At 38.6% G+C, this 20,167-nt stretch overlaps 1 protein-coding gene across 1 annotated transcript in view; it reads right to left on the bottom strand.

The window, feature by feature from the left end:
- Window positions 1-20,167, bottom strand: part of LOC139745662 (E3 ubiquitin-protein ligase MARCHF8-like) — a 51,125-nt gene that overhangs the window by 16,983 nt on the left and 13,975 nt on the right. Inside the window, exon 2 of the mRNA XM_071656056.1 lies at window positions 9,013-9,579. Coding sequence (XP_071512157.1) covers window positions 9,013-9,579 — 567 coding nt within the window. The remainder of the gene's footprint in view (window positions 1-9,012; window positions 9,580-20,167) is intronic.

Raw genomic sequence — 20,167 nt, 5'->3', positions numbered from 1 at the left:
AACAACTCCCATAAGACATATTCACATCATAGTTGTACACCTTCGTCTGCATCAATCTAAGCACCCAAGGTATAGAAGCAACCAACTTTTAAGACAGGGATAGTATTTAGTTTTGGTTGAGATGGGGCTTCAGGTTTCCAAATTTTGGTGAAATATCAAGAAACCTTTTTTTGAAATATGAAAGAGCATACAATTCTAAGAGGAATTCAAGGTTTATTTGATGGAAATTGGTTTTGAAATGGCATATTCAAAACTAAGCGATCGTATTAAAAGGTGAGATCCACCTTTTATTTGGATTGCTTTGCTTTACTATGTTTTTGGATATCTCTGCCATTTCAAAACCAACTTTCATCAAATAAACTTTGAATTCCTCTGAGAATTGTATGCTCTTTAATATTTCATAGGTGGCTTTAAATGATCTCGCAAAAAGTTGAAAGCTGAATCCTCATCTCAAACAAAACTTTATGTTCCTTGCACCTTCCTATAAGTAGCAACATATCTACAGTAAAAATCAACTCCATGAAGCAAAGTACATCAAAAACATTGACCAGTTATTGCATTAAAAATATTGATAAACTTACTATTTGTTTGTTGCATGGAAAACGTTCATTTCAGTCAGAACAAAGTAAAAAACACTTGTAGTAACTATTGCATGGAAAACATCTGCTTTGCATACTACGCAATCACAAGCAGATTTAAGTTTGCATGAATTAACTTTCCCATTTCCACTGCCAACTTACTTTTCATCGGACGGCAGCGGGGGATTTAATAGCATCCCTCCCCCGCCAGTTGGCGGAGATCGGCACACGGCATGCCATGTGATGACGTACATGATACCACTGTACCTCGTGCATGTCGTGCTCAATCAAAGAGTGCTGCGAGCAGAAATTTGCAATTGTGCATAAACAGGGCTTTAAGAATTCATCGCCCCCACTGTCTGTGTGCCATTTAATATCTCCCTCATAGACTACAGAGAAACTGACATACCAACATACAGAACAATGTGTTCCATGACAGAGAACAATAGTGTGTTGCTGACTTACTTGTTACACAAACAAACTTTCTTCCACTATCTGCTTGAAGACTAGTTTGTTGGTGCCCATGGTAGTTACCAGTCAATCATCAATTAGTACAAAAAGAGTAAAGAACATGATTGTTCTTTTTATATATTTTTTATTCTATATAAATATGTCATCTCTATTTAGCAACCAAACATGTCACTTTAAATGCTCTGTCAAAATTTGCTTCAACCTTCATTCAATTTAGCTCCCATTGTGCTACATTCACCAGATACAGCATTCAAGCTTAAATTGTCAGACTCTACAGTACTACAATCATATACTCTCAAAATGACATCAGTGGATTTGTAAAGTCAAGCACTGAGACAAGCAACAGTTTCGTCTAATAATCACCCTTAAATTACAGAAGATGCTGGGACATTTCTTTTGTTCCATGAAGAATGATATGATGGTCGGTGCTTGTTCACCCTTACATGTACATGTACATGAAATTCTTGTCCCAGATTGATGCAGTGTGAATTATCCTGCTATTTCGCTAATCATTGCATTAATTCCAAAATAATTGCAAGATTTCTTGGGATTTGGATCACGAATGCTGATCATGCTATTTTTAGTGAGGTTTTCAAGTCCACACAGGCAAAAATCTCATCCAAATCTTGAGATTTGGATTCCGCTAATTTGCATCAGTGTGAATTCCACTTATATTTTCCTCCTACAATGTAGCTGTCTTTATACTTACAACCTAATCGAGATACATACAAGTATACCCACACGCACAAACACACACAGAGACAGACACATATGCCCATAAAGATACATGCACTGTGTACAAGAGAGGACCAATGTCCAATCATAATACAAGTAGCCACAGTTTGTCTTTCTAGGCCTACTCCACTGTGTACTTTACGTTGAGTTACATACATGTGCTCGACGATGGCACATGTATTTTCATTAGCCAAGAACATCAAACGTTTGTTGCACTACGTCAGTCACACATGTACTGTAACTTTTTCCTTCGCACACACAAAGGTTTGCAATATTGACATGTCCAACTAAAAATGATTATCGCTAATTTTGGAACACAGCTGCCCCCTACAAAAATCCTACAACCGTCCTGCCGACGCTTGATGAATTAATGCACTAGAATGCAGAGTGGTAATCAAAGCATCTTGACTCTGAGATGGATATACACAACTACCTCCTTCTGTTTGAATGAAAGAGGCTGCACATCGAAGACATTACATTTTAATGACTGTTAGAAAAAGTGCTTCGGTGCCGCCACGACGACAAGAGCATGCACGCCACACGTGCGGCCCAACGTGCCCTGGGATAGGGGGATTTGTCCTTCGTGAGACAAATTCGTACAAGTTGCTGACAAGAGAGAGAGAAAAAAAAAGGCAGCTTCAATAATCTTAGTCCTTAGAAGAAGGAAAAATCACGCACATACTTATCTTAATTTTCGCAATCTGGAAAGGTATGGCCTGTGGCCAATATGTCACAATGAATTTAAAGTGAAGACGAGGTAATACTTGCAATAAGTGTAATACGAATTGGAGTAAATGCTTAGTTAAAGACCTCATTTTTTTTCCCCCCAACATAGAAAAGGTCACAATGAATTTCAAATGAAAACAATGTATTAATTGCAATAAGCGCAATATGAAGCTGAGTAAAGGCTTAGTTAAAGACCTCAATTTTTTGCCATCAGAGAACATTGGCATAGAGCTAAGGAAAAATATGTGACCCGCTACAACAAAAAGGTCCTAAAGTCGCGCACGGTCGAAGCCGTGAAAATTGAGTTTGAAGTCAGAGCATTAAAATTGGTCAAAACTTATGATTTTCTGATTTTGATATATTATTGAGGTCTAACATGTCTTCTATCATCTGTCGAAATTTTGAAGCAAAATAATCAAAGGAAAGATAAAAAAATAGCGTTTTTCTGAGCCATGTTTTTTGGCGTTTCAACGAAGCAGAAACTGGTTCGAAAATTTGGATTGAGCGCCACAGATAGGCTCTGCCCCTAACAACGACCAGAGTGATCTCATTGGTCAGTTTCCTGCTTGCTGCTAACCGAAGCGTGAAGCTTGCACGCTGCCCAGTCGACTGGTGCATGCGGGCGGGGTGCGCTATGCTCAGCCACTTCTCACATCCTGGTCACTGATTGGTTGGTGAGGAGACCGCCGACGCTGATGTGCTTGAATGAACTCTTCGGGGGTTGCTAGGGCTTACCTTCTATTGTCCAGAGGTGAAAACTGACTTGCGTGTCCCTTGATCGCGATTGCGTCGAAAGGAAGACTTTTAGGGCGCTTTTCTCGAAACAGTGATTTTCCAGACATCTCGACATGCTCTCTTTTAAACATCGATATCTCCGCAGCCGATTATTTTTGTAAAATGTGTTATATATCAATTTAAAGCAGAAAGATTAGGGGATTATATCATGCAATTTCCAAATAATCGACCTCCCCCGACTTTAGGATCATTTTGTTGTAGCGGGTCACATATGCCAAGTTACTTCAGTAGCATTGTTTCCTCACACTGTCATTTCATTGTGTGCTCTTTAACATGCACCAGTAATCAAAATTTTGTCCGTTTTCTTCATTAATGAAACATTACCATAAACACGGTTAAACATAATAAGCAATATATCACGTAAGATATTATATTTGCCTGTCATAACACTGAAAATTTCTGCATACACAGGCAGTGTGGCATTATCTAAGCTTAGATTTTTTTTTTTCAATTGTAATCAAAACAAAAGATACCATGCACGCAGGCTCTTTGTTTTCTTGCTTGTTTGGAAGTTTTGTTTGCTTTTTTTTTTCTCTTTGCTCTGTATGGATATGGTACAACCACACTGACACTCTTCAGTAGCAAGTGATCATCTTTTTGAGGGCTCATTTATTCCAGTGCCTGTTAACATTTTGTAAGCTTACTGCCTTTGGCATAATTGCCACAAATTGTTCTTCACTCCCAATACTGGTACACAAACAAATATCAAAAATGCCTCTGGAAAACTGTTGATATGCTTGAACTTCAAATGCCCCTCTTTTGATGGAAATTGGCAAATGATAAAAAGGTCAGAATCATGGCATCAAGGATTTTGGTAATGAATGAAGCCCCGACATCCAGTTAATTATGATGGCATGCAACTGCAGCTCACTAGTGTAGGACAAGAAAGGCATGGGAAAATGGCACTGGATCTATACTTGTTCCATCTGTTCTGGTTTTCCCAATCACTCACCCTCTTAACCCATTGAGGACGCACTAATTTTGCTACAACACAAATTTCTCATAGACACACTGCCCGAGTATGCTCGGGACTTGTCCTCAATGGGTTAAAGTCACATCTTTTCCTCAGCATCCAGAAGAATATAATGGAAGGATAATTTGTGCAAACTACATGTAATCAAAAGGCTGAGCTTTTCCATAATTCAATCATAAATCTATACAGTGATGAAAGTACTTGAATACATACACAAAAAGGGATGGAAACAGTGTAGAAAATAAGAGGCTAAACTTGAAATAAACTTAATGTTTGCATTCAGTTATATCTTTTTTCATTATCATTATTATCTTTTTTTTCTTACACTATGACAATTTGAAAAGCAGTGTAAAACTTGCACTCTTATGTACTCTACTGTACATCTGCCTTGTTTTTCATGTTTACATCTTCACAGAATGGCTAGCTGGCTGGGCTCTAGCGGGGGCAACCTTGCCTGCTGCCTGGTAGCCCACTAACAGCTAGGCATGAGCTTGTCTTGCAAGCTTCTGTGGAATCCACTGGAGCAGAATCAATGTCGTAGCTAGATTGGAGTCTACAAAAGCCATGAGAGTGGTTTGCATCTGGCAATTTCCTTTGAACTATAAATAAAACTTACAATTGGCAGCTACCTTATATTTAAAAAAAAAACCACAGAATTGATATTTTTTTAAAAAAGACGACACACACATGCATCTTAGGTCACTCTGCACACCTGTATTTTGGAGTCTACGTACAAGGTTAAATTTAAATTGTATTGCACACACCAACCCCACACTGACTGCAAGGACTTGAGTATGACATCTGTACAGCTTTCCTTTGACATTTCTATGATCAGTGATCAATCACACTTGTCTATCTTTCTCTTTCTCTCTCTCTCTCTCTTCCCTACCCCCCCCCCCTTTAATATTGGGCTTTCAGCCCCTGCTTCACTCAGGATGTATGTAGCCTTTTGACAAGGCCTCCTGGCTGAGGTTTGGAAAAGTGGCGCAGGCAGCAGGACTTTTGTAAAAGCTCACATGAATTTCTCATCTTGAACATTGTTTTTTTGTCAATTCTGTTACCACAGAGTTAGCAGCAAATCAGCGACTAGCATTGTTCACAATAACATCACATCAAGTGAATATGCATATTACATGCTTGCCGGGGCTTGCTTATCTGTAACGCTCCGTAGTCCAGCCTGTGCTGCCTGCATTGACATGTGATTCATTAGCATACCAACTGCGGATCGACTCATGAATACATGAATAATTCAGGTTAGCAGACATCGTGAAGTTGCAGGGGAAAAAACCCAGGTTTGAAAAGGCCTCATGGCTGCGCCATGCGGTCTCGCGTTCACGGTTTTCTCGCAATATTCGGTGTGGCGAGTTAGTTTCATTTCTCAGCCGCAAGGTCTTGTAAAAAGGCTACTCTGGATGTGGCCCTGACACTGTCCTGCCTCTGGAACACAAAATATCTTTGCCCTGTCTCCTTGACCTCATCATCTGCTTTTCACATACTCTTGTGATGGCGAGAGGGCATATAAACATCCTCTGCATCACTTTTTTTTGGGGGGGGGTGGTGGTGGGTGTCGTTTGGTCAGCTAAATACACAGCATCATTGACGTCAATTGTAGGCTGGAGTGTTAGACTACCATTGCAATTAGAAAACAAAACAAAGTACATACTCAAAGAGAAAGACAAGGGGGGATACTACACATATTCTAAATGAGTATTAGTTTTCATTATTTGCTTCTTTTCAACAATTTCCAATGATTTGAACTTGCACAAGAAAACAAAAGTACTGGTCCATTCACTTTCTCTACGTACCCTCCTGCGTGCATATGGATAGATCTTTACTTTTGCTGTTAATATAAGAAACAGTAAAAACAGACGCTATATCACATGACATGAGACTCATTCACACATTCCTGTATACTACTTTCCAAAAAAACAAAATGTACAAATATTCCATCACCCTGCCAATATCAATTTTGGAACTCACATGAACAAACTTGACAATGCACTCAGCAATATACTGATCATCATTTTTCGTTTTGAAAGAAAGTAGTATACATTCCTGTATACTACTTTTCACCAAAAAAAAGTACAAATATTCCATCACCCTACCAATATCAATTATGGAGCTCAATGAAAATATGACAATGTAAATTTGAGAAGACATAAATGTGAAATTGGCCTCCAATGTGCCCCTCCCCCCACATGAACAAACTTGACAATGCACTCAACTACTGTATATACTGATTATTTTTCTTTTTGAAAGAGAGTAGTATATTACATTCCTGTATACTACTTTCCACCAAAAAAAAAAGGTACAAATATTCCATCACCCTACCAATATCAATTATGGAGCTCAGTGAAAACTTGACAATGTAATTTTGAGAAGACATAAATGTGAAATTGGCCTCCAATGTGCCTTCCCCCACCCCCACCCCCGTGAACAATCTTGACAATGTACTTACCAATATACTGATTATTTTTCTTTTTGAAAGAATTATCTACTTTAGGGGGTAGGGGTATGGCGGCAAGGAGGGAGTGGGGTAATTCAAGGATGTTAAAGCAGAACTAAACATTATTTAGTAATGGAACAACCTTAATGTAAACATTTGTATCCCACTCACTAGATTTTCAACTGCACTTTCCCTCCAACAGTTTCAATTGTTGTATTATTTCTCTTTTGTTCAAATGATCATGATGAGGTGTTCATATTCTTTCCTTCTTCCATTCACTCATTCATTCAATCTCTAATATGTATGACACAATATGCAAGGAGGATGCTATTTGCTATCTGTTTCTGGCAACCTTGAGTGAAACAAAAAAAAAAAGGTGTTGTCATTTGCCCACGGTAACGAAAACATAACCTCCTCCCTTGGCGGAGGTAATAATTCATGTGTCTGGGCACAGTAACTATTGAAATCCAAACTGCAAGGCAACACTCAATTCATCTTAATCCTTTTTGAACGCTATTGCCATATGCAGTGTGTGTGTGGTACACATATCAAAATAATAATCATCATCTTTGTAATCCCATGATAACACTTCAAATACTGTTCACAGGTTGAAGTTGCCTCTAGGTCAGGTCATGTCCTCGTCAGTGCACAGTTAGCAGATCTAGAGTGCTTTATTTGCAGCCGAATGAGGCTTTTGGTCCATGCCCAAATGGCAGCAAATAAATCTGATTTTTGCATTGTGATCCTAAAACCCATAACTTTGCGTATGAATGGGCTTTCCATGTCCTACCTGAGGGACATAATTGTGTTTGCATCATTAGGCCTGTTAGGCCTGTCTTCATCAGCCCGAAGTTTCAAAATAACGCGCTATTTTGCGGTTGCAAAACTAGCCCGATGTCAAAATAGCACGCTATTCGTGTAGTGAAGACGCAAATAGCACGCCATTTGATTTAGAAAATTTCCCCCAAAATCTTGGGCTAGTTCGTGAAATAGCGTGCTTATTCACTTGCATCTCCATCAGCCCAAAAATTTCTCGATCCCACCGCACCATACATTCCGGGGAAGCACTGGCTGGTGCACATAAGCAACAGATGTTACGAACCGTTCCCTTCATTTTGCTTCCTATCGAAGGCCCTGTCTAACTTATCAATGGACATGGGGTGTCCCCTAAACTGTCAATGTTGATACGATTTGCATACTGACGTGCCAATAGAATGGTAGAAAATAGACCTGAAAGCTCATAACAAGTATTGTGTACATGATCGAGATTGAAGCGACGAACGTGAGTCCATCAAGCTTGTTATGATTCTAATACATACTGTACCTAAACACCAGTCTTTTGTGTATCGTACATACAGTGATATGGGAAATTTGCACAAGGAGATCCACTTTCAAACTAAAGAGTGATGCAAAGTACAAATGTGTCAAATTTTGGGTTAATTTCCCTAAGTGGGCTGTTTCGAGCTGATGGAGACAAAGATTCGCAATATCGAGCTATTTTCCCAGACAACAAATTATCCCGCTAGTTTGAACTTCGGGCTGATGAAGATACGCCTAGTCTAGAGGGGAGGACAGCATGATACTATCACATAAGCTGTTATTTTCCTGAGGGTTAAATTTTCGCCAATTTCGCGAATCATGGCTGGATTTAATCAGCAAAAATGTCGCTAAACGTTAGGCTAATAGTGCACTTATGATAAGCCTCGGTGTCATATCCCGAAAACAACATCTCGCGAAAATGTTTGTGACCTTCCCATTCATGCAAAATCTGTATGCGAAAATAACAGCTTATGCTATAACATACACCACTGCTCAGTCAAATTTACAGGGCCTTCAAACCAACCCACGTGATTGCAAAGCAGAAATAATACCGACTATCTTGTCCCTCCCCCCTCCCATCGTCATCATTATAACCATGAATCAGCATATTAAAGGGCATATATGCATATGATTATAATGTTACAGCTCGTTATTCCGAAGGTTCATTATTCCGAAGGCTCTTCAGTCCAAAGATTCGTTATTCCATAGGTCCGTTTTTCCGAATTTCATTTTCGGATTAACAAATCTTCGGAATGACGAACCTTCGGAATAATGCCACAAATGTTCGGATTAACAAACCCTTTTCATTTTCGGATTAATGAACCTCTAGGTATGGGGAATTTGTGTGTTTCGGATTAACAAAATTTCGGAACAACAAACCTTTGGAATATCGAACCTTCGGAATAACGAACAGCACCCAATTATAATGACATATAAATGAAAGACAATGAAAATACATAAATACACACCTTTCCCAGTGGCTTCAGCTTGCTCTGCATGATAAACTCAAATCGACAGAGTTCGCAGTGTTTGGTGTTGGAGCTCTTGATCCACTGCTGAATGCAGGCCTGGTGAACGTACTGCAGGCTCCCCAGGCAAAGGCACGGGTGAATCAGAGGTGTCTCCTCGTCTCCCTCGCAGTGACATATCCTACAAATGTCATTCTGATTCGAGATAAGGGACGGTATCGAAACGAGCGACTCACGCTTTCCACGCGGCGCACTGCGCGAGCCGGGCCGCGAGCTGGGCCGCGAGTTGGGCCGCGAGCTGGGCCGTGAGCCAGCATTAGCTCTCCCCCATGATGAGGACTTGATAGAGTTCCTGTGGTTTGAGAGGCTGCTGGCAGTGGACGGGCGTGAACTGGACTCTCCGCACAGGGAACCTGGCAGGCACGCATTTGAGTCGCAGATGACGAACGGCATCGCGGTGGCAGGACTGCTCATTGTGCGGAGTTCTGAATGGTTGCTACTGGTACTTCGGTGGCGCTCTGATGCGGGCCGCGACCGGGATGGATGGCGACCGGACGGTGACATGGCCTGAAAGGATGGAAAAAACACAAAAATAAGGGCATTTGTTTGTAATTATATTCTTAGTTTGCATGGTTTGAGTGGGATGCTATGCATTTTTTTCTCACATCATCACACCAGTGAAACACATATAGAATGACAAGACAGAACATACTTGCTATATTTATAGTCAGACCTTTTCACATAACTGCCCATAACATAGTACTTGCACACTTGTCACAAAATGTCTGAAATTTCATACAGCAAAACATCAAGTGGTAAAAGACTTAGAGAGTAACATTGTAGATTCTCCGTGATGGAAGTATTAGTAGCTGCATGAACTACTTGTACCATCCACAAAGGAATCAACAGAAATTGAAAGATAACATGGATTTAAATGACAGCAAAAAAAAAAATCAAGAACGAAAAACCACTCTGTTGCGTAAGTTGATTACATGAGTTATATCATAATAAAGTCACGGGGGGGGGGGGGGGGGGAGGGGAAGGGAGGCTTTTGCAAGCACAGTATGCTCAGCATTTGAGGTGAAGTGAATGATGGCAACGCTTTTACCTTCACAGAAGGTCACATCATGGACACGCTGGGATGCTTGTTATACCCAAATCAGGTTTTCTATATTCTTTGAATTAGCGGTGGGGCTCAGCTGAGAGAGATAGATAAATTCTGTAGCAAATCAACTTCAGTTCATTTGAAAGTTTGATTGAGGGAAATTTCTACCAAGGTTTACATTGTACAACTCTTCCTGGTATACAAAGGGTGATTTGTGTTTTGTCATACAACCCAGAGTATATCCTTTGTATAAGGCTTAATGGTAGCTGAAGTGTTTGAATGGCAAATGTGTGGGGGTTTTATACAAATTTAGACATCAAATCTGTATGCTATGGGTTCTCCAGAAAAAAAAAAAAAAAGATGTGCATGATCCCGAAAAAGGGGTGACATATAAAAACCACATCTATTTCACCATTTCAATGTGTACTTGAAGAACTTAATTATTTCACTTGTTACAACGTTGACCGTGGGATCAGTATGATTATATGGACAATACATAAATGAACATACGATATCTAAATTCAATAATAAAGTTTTTCCTTCGATGAAGTCTTGTGTCAAGTTGTTTTTATTGCAATTGATTAACAAATTCACCTACATCAACCTAAATGAGCAGTGATTAAGCACTGAAAAACATGCCACTGATCAAACACTGATTAATTCAGTGTTTGCTTACGTCGATGCAGGTCAATATGTCAATCAGTTGTGATACAGTTTTCCCATATTTCTAAAATCATATCACAAAAGAATAATCCTTTTCATGTACAATCACTGTAGTATTGTAAAAACATAGCAATCACTTTCAGGAGGATGTGGTTGTGTTTGCTACATCGTCAACAAAACACATGATTTCTCATATTAAACTTGTCTACTTGAAATTAAAAATCAACAGGTGAATTGTGAATCTTTATGACAACGTCTTGACCTCCTCAAATTTTAGTGCACTGATTGTACCTATCATCAGTCTGATCTGAATCAAATCTCTACCAATCTGTTTGACTGCTTTTGCTTTTCATTTGTATGTGCATGTGTGTGTGTGTGTGTGTGTGTGGGTGGGTGTTTTCTATTTTCTTCTCTGGGTAGTTATAGTAAAGTAGCATATATGGTTATGAAGGGTAGTTAGGTCAGCTAGGGAGAACTGCTTTTGGAGGATGGGTTTAATTTCAGATATAATGACTTCCATTTTTTTTTGGGGGGGGGGGGGTGATTGCTGTACCATTCTATTTGTTACATTAAAACATGAAAATGTACATTTCAGTTATTTTTTCAGCCTTAGAATTATTCACTGAAGTTGTACAGTAATACCAAAGTGAATTGATGTTTCTTGTATTATTTGATTGGAAGTGAGTAAATAATTAGTTGAAAAAATAATTGTGCGTGTGTTTATACAGTGGCAGATCCAGGGGGAGTGCACCAGCCACATGCCACCTTTATGTTTTTGTTGAAGGGATTGCGTGCACCTCCTTTAATTTTGTAAAGGTGTCCCCCTCTCCCTTTACAGAATTCCCGGATCTGCCCCTGTAATGCCTACTTTAACAGAGTGTGGGTTTCATTCAAGTGGGAGGGATGGATGATGTTCTCTTTGCTGAGGTAAATTTAATGTTGTTATGCATGAGTCCTAGGAGATGCTGGCTAAAGTGAAGAAACATGCAGTTTCTTTCACAGCAACTGGCCAGTACATTTGTACTATCCTTTATCAACTACTCATGAGCAGGGTCAATCATTGAGTCCATTGCTATCACTTAATTACTAGGTGTAAATGTGCATTTTCTGTCTAGCCGGAACATAGTTAAGCTATCACACAATGTTCCTGTTTTTTCCTTGAAGTCAAGCAGTTTGGACAGTGGTCATCGATAAAAGAGTTATTGTAAAACAAGGAATGATGGCATACATTTTCATTTCACGAGAGCCAAGATTCGCAACATTAAAGTGCACGCAAAAGTTCTTGCCGAATATACTGTATACACTGAAGGTCAGTGACAACTCATGAAAATTTAATGCCACGAAAAAGGCTGTCGGCTCCAATTCGTGAAAATGTTATGCTGCAAAAGTATCTTGCTTTACAGTAGCAGGTGCATGTGAAATAGTATGCAAGATATCAGAGCTCTGAAAACCCCACTGGTGACAACTGTGCATATATTACAATGAGCTTGATGGATGACAAGAAGCAAAAAGAAAGCAACACGTTGCTCACTGAGCCAGAATTCTGAATGCATGATATGCACCACTTCTCAATACTGTAAATTGAGATGCTTAATGACTTAATGACTAAAATAGAAAATAATACAATAATCACTGCCAAAACACACACACAAACACACACACAAACACACACACACACACACACACACACCCACATACACGGTAAATGCATTTGTGCATGAATCTGCACCTCTCCCAGACATCCAACACAGCTTGGATTCTGTATTCATTCACACTCAGCATTCACCAAAGTCAGCCACTTCGACAAACCACCCCTGCAGTACAGTATCATACGGCAGTAATGCCGGTATGCATATCCCCATTAACAATTGCATTATCTATTCATTACCATTATTAACATTGTCTTCTTCCCTTCTCCTTGCAACATAATACAACATATTGTACATGACTCAACTCTCTCTCAGTTTGATTCTCATTGGCATATTGTATGTGACCTCAAACATTCCGACATGTGAATACTTCTTAGGCGGTTATCTTTGTTGGCAGTGTAGTGACAGAAAAATTGCTTCCACTCATTCCACAGCAAATACTGCTGTATCATTGCCTTGGATTGGGCAGACTATCCACACAGTTTTACACAACAAACAAAACCTATTTTCTAGTGCATCCATTCCACCTAATCAACACGAAAACCAATTCTAGCGTGCTCCTTCCACCTAATTAACAAGTAAACCAATTCTAGCATGCCTGCTCCTCCTGGGGGAACATTCATATTTGAAGCCTCTTATCACTGCTGGCACGGGTGTACAGGAAACTGGACGCAAATGAATAAAACATCAATTGGTTTAACTCTTCAGACAAAGGCAAGCACATTCTGATTGTTGAATTTTTAAACAGCAAGCCTGCCTGCAGAGATTATATTGCTTTATTTCTGTTTTACAGAGGCACTGTCATGGTTTGCCTGCACAAGAGCTGCTTGACAGACATTTTTTTTTTTTAATTTATCACTCTTTCCTAGTCATTTTTTTTCCCTCGATATCTCTATCTAACTTTGTATTTCAACACCCTTTTCTCTGTCGTTGTCGCTGATTCTCTTTCAATTTGTATCCCTCGCTCCACCACCATCACGAAAGAAGTACTGCACGCTCTCCAATCACATTTTGGGTTCTTAAATTAACAACAGCCCACAATTTTTATTCCTGCCAGACGTGAGCGACGTGCGACAAGCTTATTCATTTGCTTTTCATACCTGTCCGCCTCTTCACAAACACTGCCTTTCAGCGAGACTATCAATCCAGTCCGCCATGAGCACTGCGGAGGACGTCTGCTGCCTGCAATCAACTAATGCTGCTCCCCGGAGCCGTTGCTATGGAGACCCACTCATATTAGCATCACTCCGATGAATTGGACAAAATCATTTGGCGGGGTTTTGATGGGTCACATATATGATAACAAACGAGCGGAGGATGCGGAGAGTGTGTGAGGTAAACTGGTCAGCACCAGCAGGATGACCATCAAGCTTTGAATTAATCTCTGACGGGGAAACGAACACATTATGGCCTGATTCAAAGGGGGGAAAATGAACAAAATTAACCTGTTGTCCTCTGGCTGATGACATTATTCACAAATTGATTGGAACATGCAAACATCAATCTCTAGCACACTTATTACATTTGAAATAACACAGTAGCATTATATTACAGTTTGCTCTGCTCAAAAGATGTACTATATGCATTAAGGCAATAGCATTTCAATAAGTTTGTGTGATGTGAGCACATGTCTGCTTGTTTACGTGATGAGTGTCACATTTTGCAAAGAACGCCTCATTTATTTTCCAACAACATGATCACAAACATAAGAACAAAGACTAAGATGTGACATCACCTTCCATACTGCACATGTTACAACAGAAATGGCTTCTTGAAAATAGAGTGATCCGAGACCAACTCTTTCCTTTTTTATGTTTTTGAGGTGTTTCATAAGAAGTCAGTTCTTGCAAAATGGTTAAAGTCCAGGACACATAAAACAAGAGAAATATCACAAACAAATAAAAACATAATTTCAACCCCAAACCTCACTCTTGTCATCTTATCTGACATTGCAAACAATGATTGAACGAGCAAGGTGGTCACAGAGATTGATTGCGGTAGTTCCACATCTAACGCTGATATTTTTGTGAGCACTACACCATCATCCATCTCATCATTCCCAGCTGATATTCTTGCTAAATTTCCAACACTGACAATGGCTAGAAAGGCATGAATACATTGTCCACAAGTAGCTTGAATATAAGGCCACAAAAGCTTCTGACTTCTACATTATGTCATTTTGTTATTACCTTTTTAAGGAGCAATTCGTTTGGCGGAATCCTTGGCATTTTGTTTTGGCTTCTTCAACACAAATCATATTTCATTATTTTTTTTTTCAAAGTAAGAAATGTTATAGGCAAATCATAACAATGTTCTCTGTGATTCTGAATTTTAAGCTTTTTCTTTGAAATGAAGATATTTATTCCAAGAAATAAGGTAGGTTGATACTGAGTAGGTCAGGTGGACAATCACAACCCTCCGGCAACTTTCAGGGTGTTGGCATAAAAACCCTTCTACCTTTGTCTTTCAGAAAGAGAGTGTATGTACATTACATAATTCTCTATTTTAAAGTCACATGAATTACAAAAAAAGCTAGCTTTGGCTTGGTATGGATCCCTACATTTTTTTTCTCAGATTATGTTCATTTTATCATCATAATAAAACAAAGGATAGCATGAAATTAATCTCCATTCTTCACTATACGTTAACCATACAAGACTGTAATAGCATAACATTTTCATCTGTTCAATTAGGGAACGAAGAATAAGTTCAATTACTAATATCTGAAGAAAATGTTAGTGCATTACCAGCAAAATGTAAGAATTTGTGAACCTATCTTTATTTCTCTTGCAACACTCCAATACTGCAAAACATGATATATTTGCGGCATGAAATTTTCGTGAATTGGAGCCCACGGCCTTCTTTGTGGCATGAAATTTTCTCAAATTGCAACTGGCATTCAATGCATACAGTGCAGACAAGAACTTTCGCATGCATTTTAATTTTGCGAATCTTGGCGCTCGCGAAATTAAAATGCACGCGAATATTCCTCGTTTTACAGTAAGTTAGGGTGAAGTGTGGGAAGGAAACCAGAGTGTGGCCACTACTAACATGGAGAGCTCTCAAGCCAGTCTAATGTAAATTTAGTTTTCTGTATATTGTGTGTAGCTACAAAGATATCTGTATAAAAATGAGGAACGTTCACATGCATTTTTCATGAATTTCACCAGAGCCAAAATGCACACGAAAGTTCTTACAGCTACATTATATGCATTGAATACAAGTGGTAATTCGCCAAAAAAAAAAATCATGCCACGAAAGAGGCCGTCAACTCCAATTCATGGAAATTTCATGATGCGAAAATATTATGTTTTACAGTATGCCCATAGATCAGCTGCTCATATATGCATCATTTACATTACATTTTGCTTTTTCAATGGTTCACCTCACTTTGCAATCAGCAAATCACATAAATTCTTGATTCTGGCTTTTCATGTCTAGCAATATCACTTCAGCTACATACATGTATATCACCTATTTTTATTTTTTTCTAATGTTATCATATTAACATGTATAGTTTCTTCTGAAATCATCATTTTCAATGGTACATCTAACTTTGAAATATTCAAACCAGTTTGCATAATATATCATTTGCTGTTTATTGTTTGTTGCTCAGCAATGGGATCTGTGTGCGCCTACGAACTGAATCTGAACAAGATTTTTATATTTTGCTTTTATTTCCGCTGAACAGTATCATTCTGCAGTCAGACAAAAAAAAATCATACAATGTATGCAATCAAACTCTCCTCTGCCTCTTATTAACATTCGTTTCATAACGTCAGATTGAGGCAAGCTTCATCCGGAGCAGGTGCGAGCAAAATGCTGCAGAGATTAACCCACTGCCTTCTGCAACTGGGTGTTCCCTGATTTTGTCCCTATAGGAGAATTACAATCTCTCAAAGGCAAAGTGTTAAAGCCATGGTTTAATATGTACAGTAAATCGGTTTTAGAATGGCTGAGACGTCCAAAAACGAAGTAAAACAAAGTGATCGTAATAAAAGGTGAGTCCCACCTTTAATTAGGATTGTTCTATTTTGGATATCTCAGCCATTTCAAAACCAATTTTCATCAAATCAATGTTGAATTCCTCTTGGAATTACATGCTCTTTCACATTTCATAAGAGATTTGTCATTATCTCAAAAAAAAAAAAAAATTAGAAACCTCAAGTTGGGTCTCAACCAAAACCATACTATCTTTTTAAGCACCAACTTTAAGATTGCTCCATAGTTGCTGTTACCATGGGAAGAACTGTCCACTCATGTCCATGGTCAGTGGTCAGATGGCTCATTAGGGTGGGTAACAGCACTAAGCTCTCAAGTCAAAACCTGAATGGCAGATTCTAGTTTCCCTCTATGAAAAGAACCTAATTCATACAGGTCGATCCCAAATGCCATGATTTGTTTGACCATACATCATTTATATGTAAAATGGGTTATTCCTCATCTAGGCATACATGCTCTATTCCTTCTAAACAAAGAAACAAAATCAGCAAGTAACTGAGAAGTTTCCCTAAACTAAAACTTTCCCTATCCTTATCTAATATAAATTATATCTTGTGCTAATCATTTGAGACTTTTGAAAAATCAATATAACAAATCAGCCTTTCATTATTTTAGAAGATACCCTTCAGGTACTCTAGATACAAGAAGTACAAAATTTTGATGGGTTGACAATGCAATCCCACACAGGGCTCCAACACATATTTGTGTTTCAAAGGAAAATCTCATGTTATCTGCTTTCATGCTCATGGTTGCACTCTTGCTTTTTTGACACGCAATATCAAATTGTAATATATTCTTTTTTTGGTGGGGGAGGGGGAAGGTTAGCATGGTTCCGTGACATTTGCTCCTGCGACACTTGCTCCAATGAAATATTTGCACGATATTAAAGCCAAAACATAAATCTTACCCACAAACATAACCCTAACCCCTAATTCTAATCCTCACATCAAATTAAACTTTGTTGTAAAACCCTATTTCAACCCTAACCCTAAGTCCTTGAAGAAAACAAGAGCGGAGTAATTGTCGCCGGAGCAAATGTTGTGTCACCGGTTAGTACAAATTGTCAACTTTATCAAAGGTTTATTATCATCAGCAAAGCACAATATGCTCCATTCCTTCCTGGTACGGTTGTCATGACAATGTGTTGACAGGCATTTTTTTTTTCATTCCGCTGCTCCAATCAATGTGTCCTTCATTGTAGGGGCGGGTGGCTAGTTACAGCAGTGAGAGAAAAAGAGATGCATATTCTAATTGAAACATTTACCGAAAATATTGCTGCAACAAAATACGATCAATTCAAGATGCAAAATATAAATGATAACTACGACATGATGATAATAATGATATTGGTAATAGAGCGAGAGTCATCATACTGGTAACCTTTGTAATTTTATGGATTACATACTAACACACAGGCCGAGTTTGATAACTTCACATAATATCATTTCACAACCTGATTATACCAAAAGAAAAAATGCATTATCCCTCCAATATGAAATCATATACAGATATTGCACAATAACTTTAAATCCTCCTCCCCCTTCTCCATCTCCCCCCCCCAAAAAAAAAAAAGTGTGTGTGTGTGTGTGTGTGTGTGTGTGTATGTGCATAATAATGTATGAATAAATAACAGGGTAAAGACTGCTGTATTTTGTGTACAACTACTACAAGTAATGTAGAAAATAGAATATCATGTTTTCCTTCAAAACAAACTTTTGACAGAAGTGGCCACTGCTAACTTCCCCTTATGGATATTTTTAAAAACAACAGGTTACATTTTTGGTGTGTGGAATAGACATTTAAAATATATTATTACCTCCTTCATGCTACATCTACATGGTTAATCAATCTCAAAATCTTGCTCACAAACATTTTGAATAGGCCCCCTACCAAAAAAACAAAACAAAAAACAAATGGTCTCCATATCATATAACACAATTCATTTAAACTACTTTGGACAGATGCCTAAGAGGTTAACTGGAGTACGAAAGACTTAAAGACACCATAGCATGAGGCAAAGTGAAACAGCCCCCACATTGCTATCCCCTAAATACCGCAAAATGACCGATAAGGTGTATGAGCTGGGATTAAGGGATATCACGCAGGGAGAAATATATTCATGGCCAATATCTCTCCTAAATGGTATTTACCGCAAGTGGGATTCGTCCGCTCTCTTTTGACAGCAGTAAGAAAGCCCGTTCCTTTGCGACTGTCATGCGTATTAGGATCGTTACCCTCCAGCGGGTCAGTGCATAATTGACATCACTAGATAGCCACGTGCCACAGTTTCACGTGTACGCATCTTCATATAACACCTGTAGGATGTAAACTTGCACCTGTACTCACATGTTTCTAATGGTGATGGTAGAATCAAGAGAAGTGCACTTGCTTATTAAAGATGACTCCAAAATGGACAACCTGAGATGTATACATTGTACATCAAGAGGTTGCTTCTAGGCCACATATTCATTGTCTACAACTTGTCTTTTTTTTCTCTCAGCTCCTTGTAAAGAGGTAGCAACAGCATATATACAAATAAAGCACATTACACAGGGCATTAGTAATAATCATCCACCCATTATTAACTTTGGAACAGTCGGAAAAACACTCTGCTTGCCCTCATGTGGTCTGGACTGTCATACATACATACTAACGACTGGTAAAAAGTAAAATTGGGCTTTATAAAAGATAAAAGACTGGTTTTGAGATAGCTCTCAGCCAATCATTTAGGATCAACATCACTACAGAATTATTCCCTTTACCAGGTACTATTAGAGAGAGATTTTACAGACCAAAACATGCTCTTCCTCCAATAAATGTGCTTTTGGTGCTGTTTGTGCAGTTTTGTGCTGTTTAAAAGTCACAGAGTATGGATACCTTTACCAAAACCTGATGAATTAATTAGCATTGTCTGTGTATGAAATGGTGCCATGATTGAAATTTTATGGCAGCCATATCTACAAGATTCCCAGACCAGCACCAGTTCCAAGCCAACCACACGCACAAATACATCGTAAATGTATTTCTTTCTTCCTTCCTTCCTTCCTTCCTTCATCCTTTTCCTTCTCTTCCTTCTCCCTCTAACTTTTCCTTCCCATTGTCTCTTGTTTTTTGCCCTACGTCTTTGTTTACCATGAGCGTCTTGTGCCTGTGTTTGTGCTTTTGTTTCTGTATATCTTTTTTTTCTGTACTGTTCGATTTCGATTCGATTTTCTGAGTCGCCCACATTTCTACAAGCTTGTCTTTTACGTGGGCCTCTCTTATCCAATAACACAATTATTTTGAACATTAGTTTCACATGTATAATAGATTCAGGACATATGATATACATATTGTAATACATTGTACTTTTTTCCACCAAACTTGTATCAACAAAAATGTGCTATTGGAAATAAAATCTCATTTGAATTGTAAAATTGAACTAAATTGAATTGCTATGCATATTTCTAGGTGATGGATCTGAGCACAGACAAGCCATTTTTAGTGCTATGTCCAATAAAAAGTAAACACCGAGTTTTAGGCAAAATTAAAGACTGGTCATGTGATAGCTCTGAGTGAATCAATTTGATTAGGATCCATATCATCTTTTCATAATAATTCATAACTGTAAAAGTTGATATTTTTGCGTGTGATTAATTTTTCGTCCTCGGACAGGTAAAGTGAGTTTAGCATGTTTTTTTAATTCCACAGAATCAATACATGAACTACTTACTGCATATAGCAAAGCAAAAATATT

Source organism: Diadema antillarum, unplaced genomic scaffold (genome assembly GCF_040938485.1).
Source record: "Diadema antillarum isolate AM-2024a unplaced genomic scaffold, OU_Dant_1.0 seq00001284_RagTag, whole genome shotgun sequence".
Classification (NCBI taxonomy): Eukaryota; Metazoa; Echinodermata; class Echinoidea; order Diadematoida; family Diadematidae; genus Diadema; species Diadema antillarum.
This window is presented reverse-complemented; position numbering and strand designations above follow the sequence as displayed.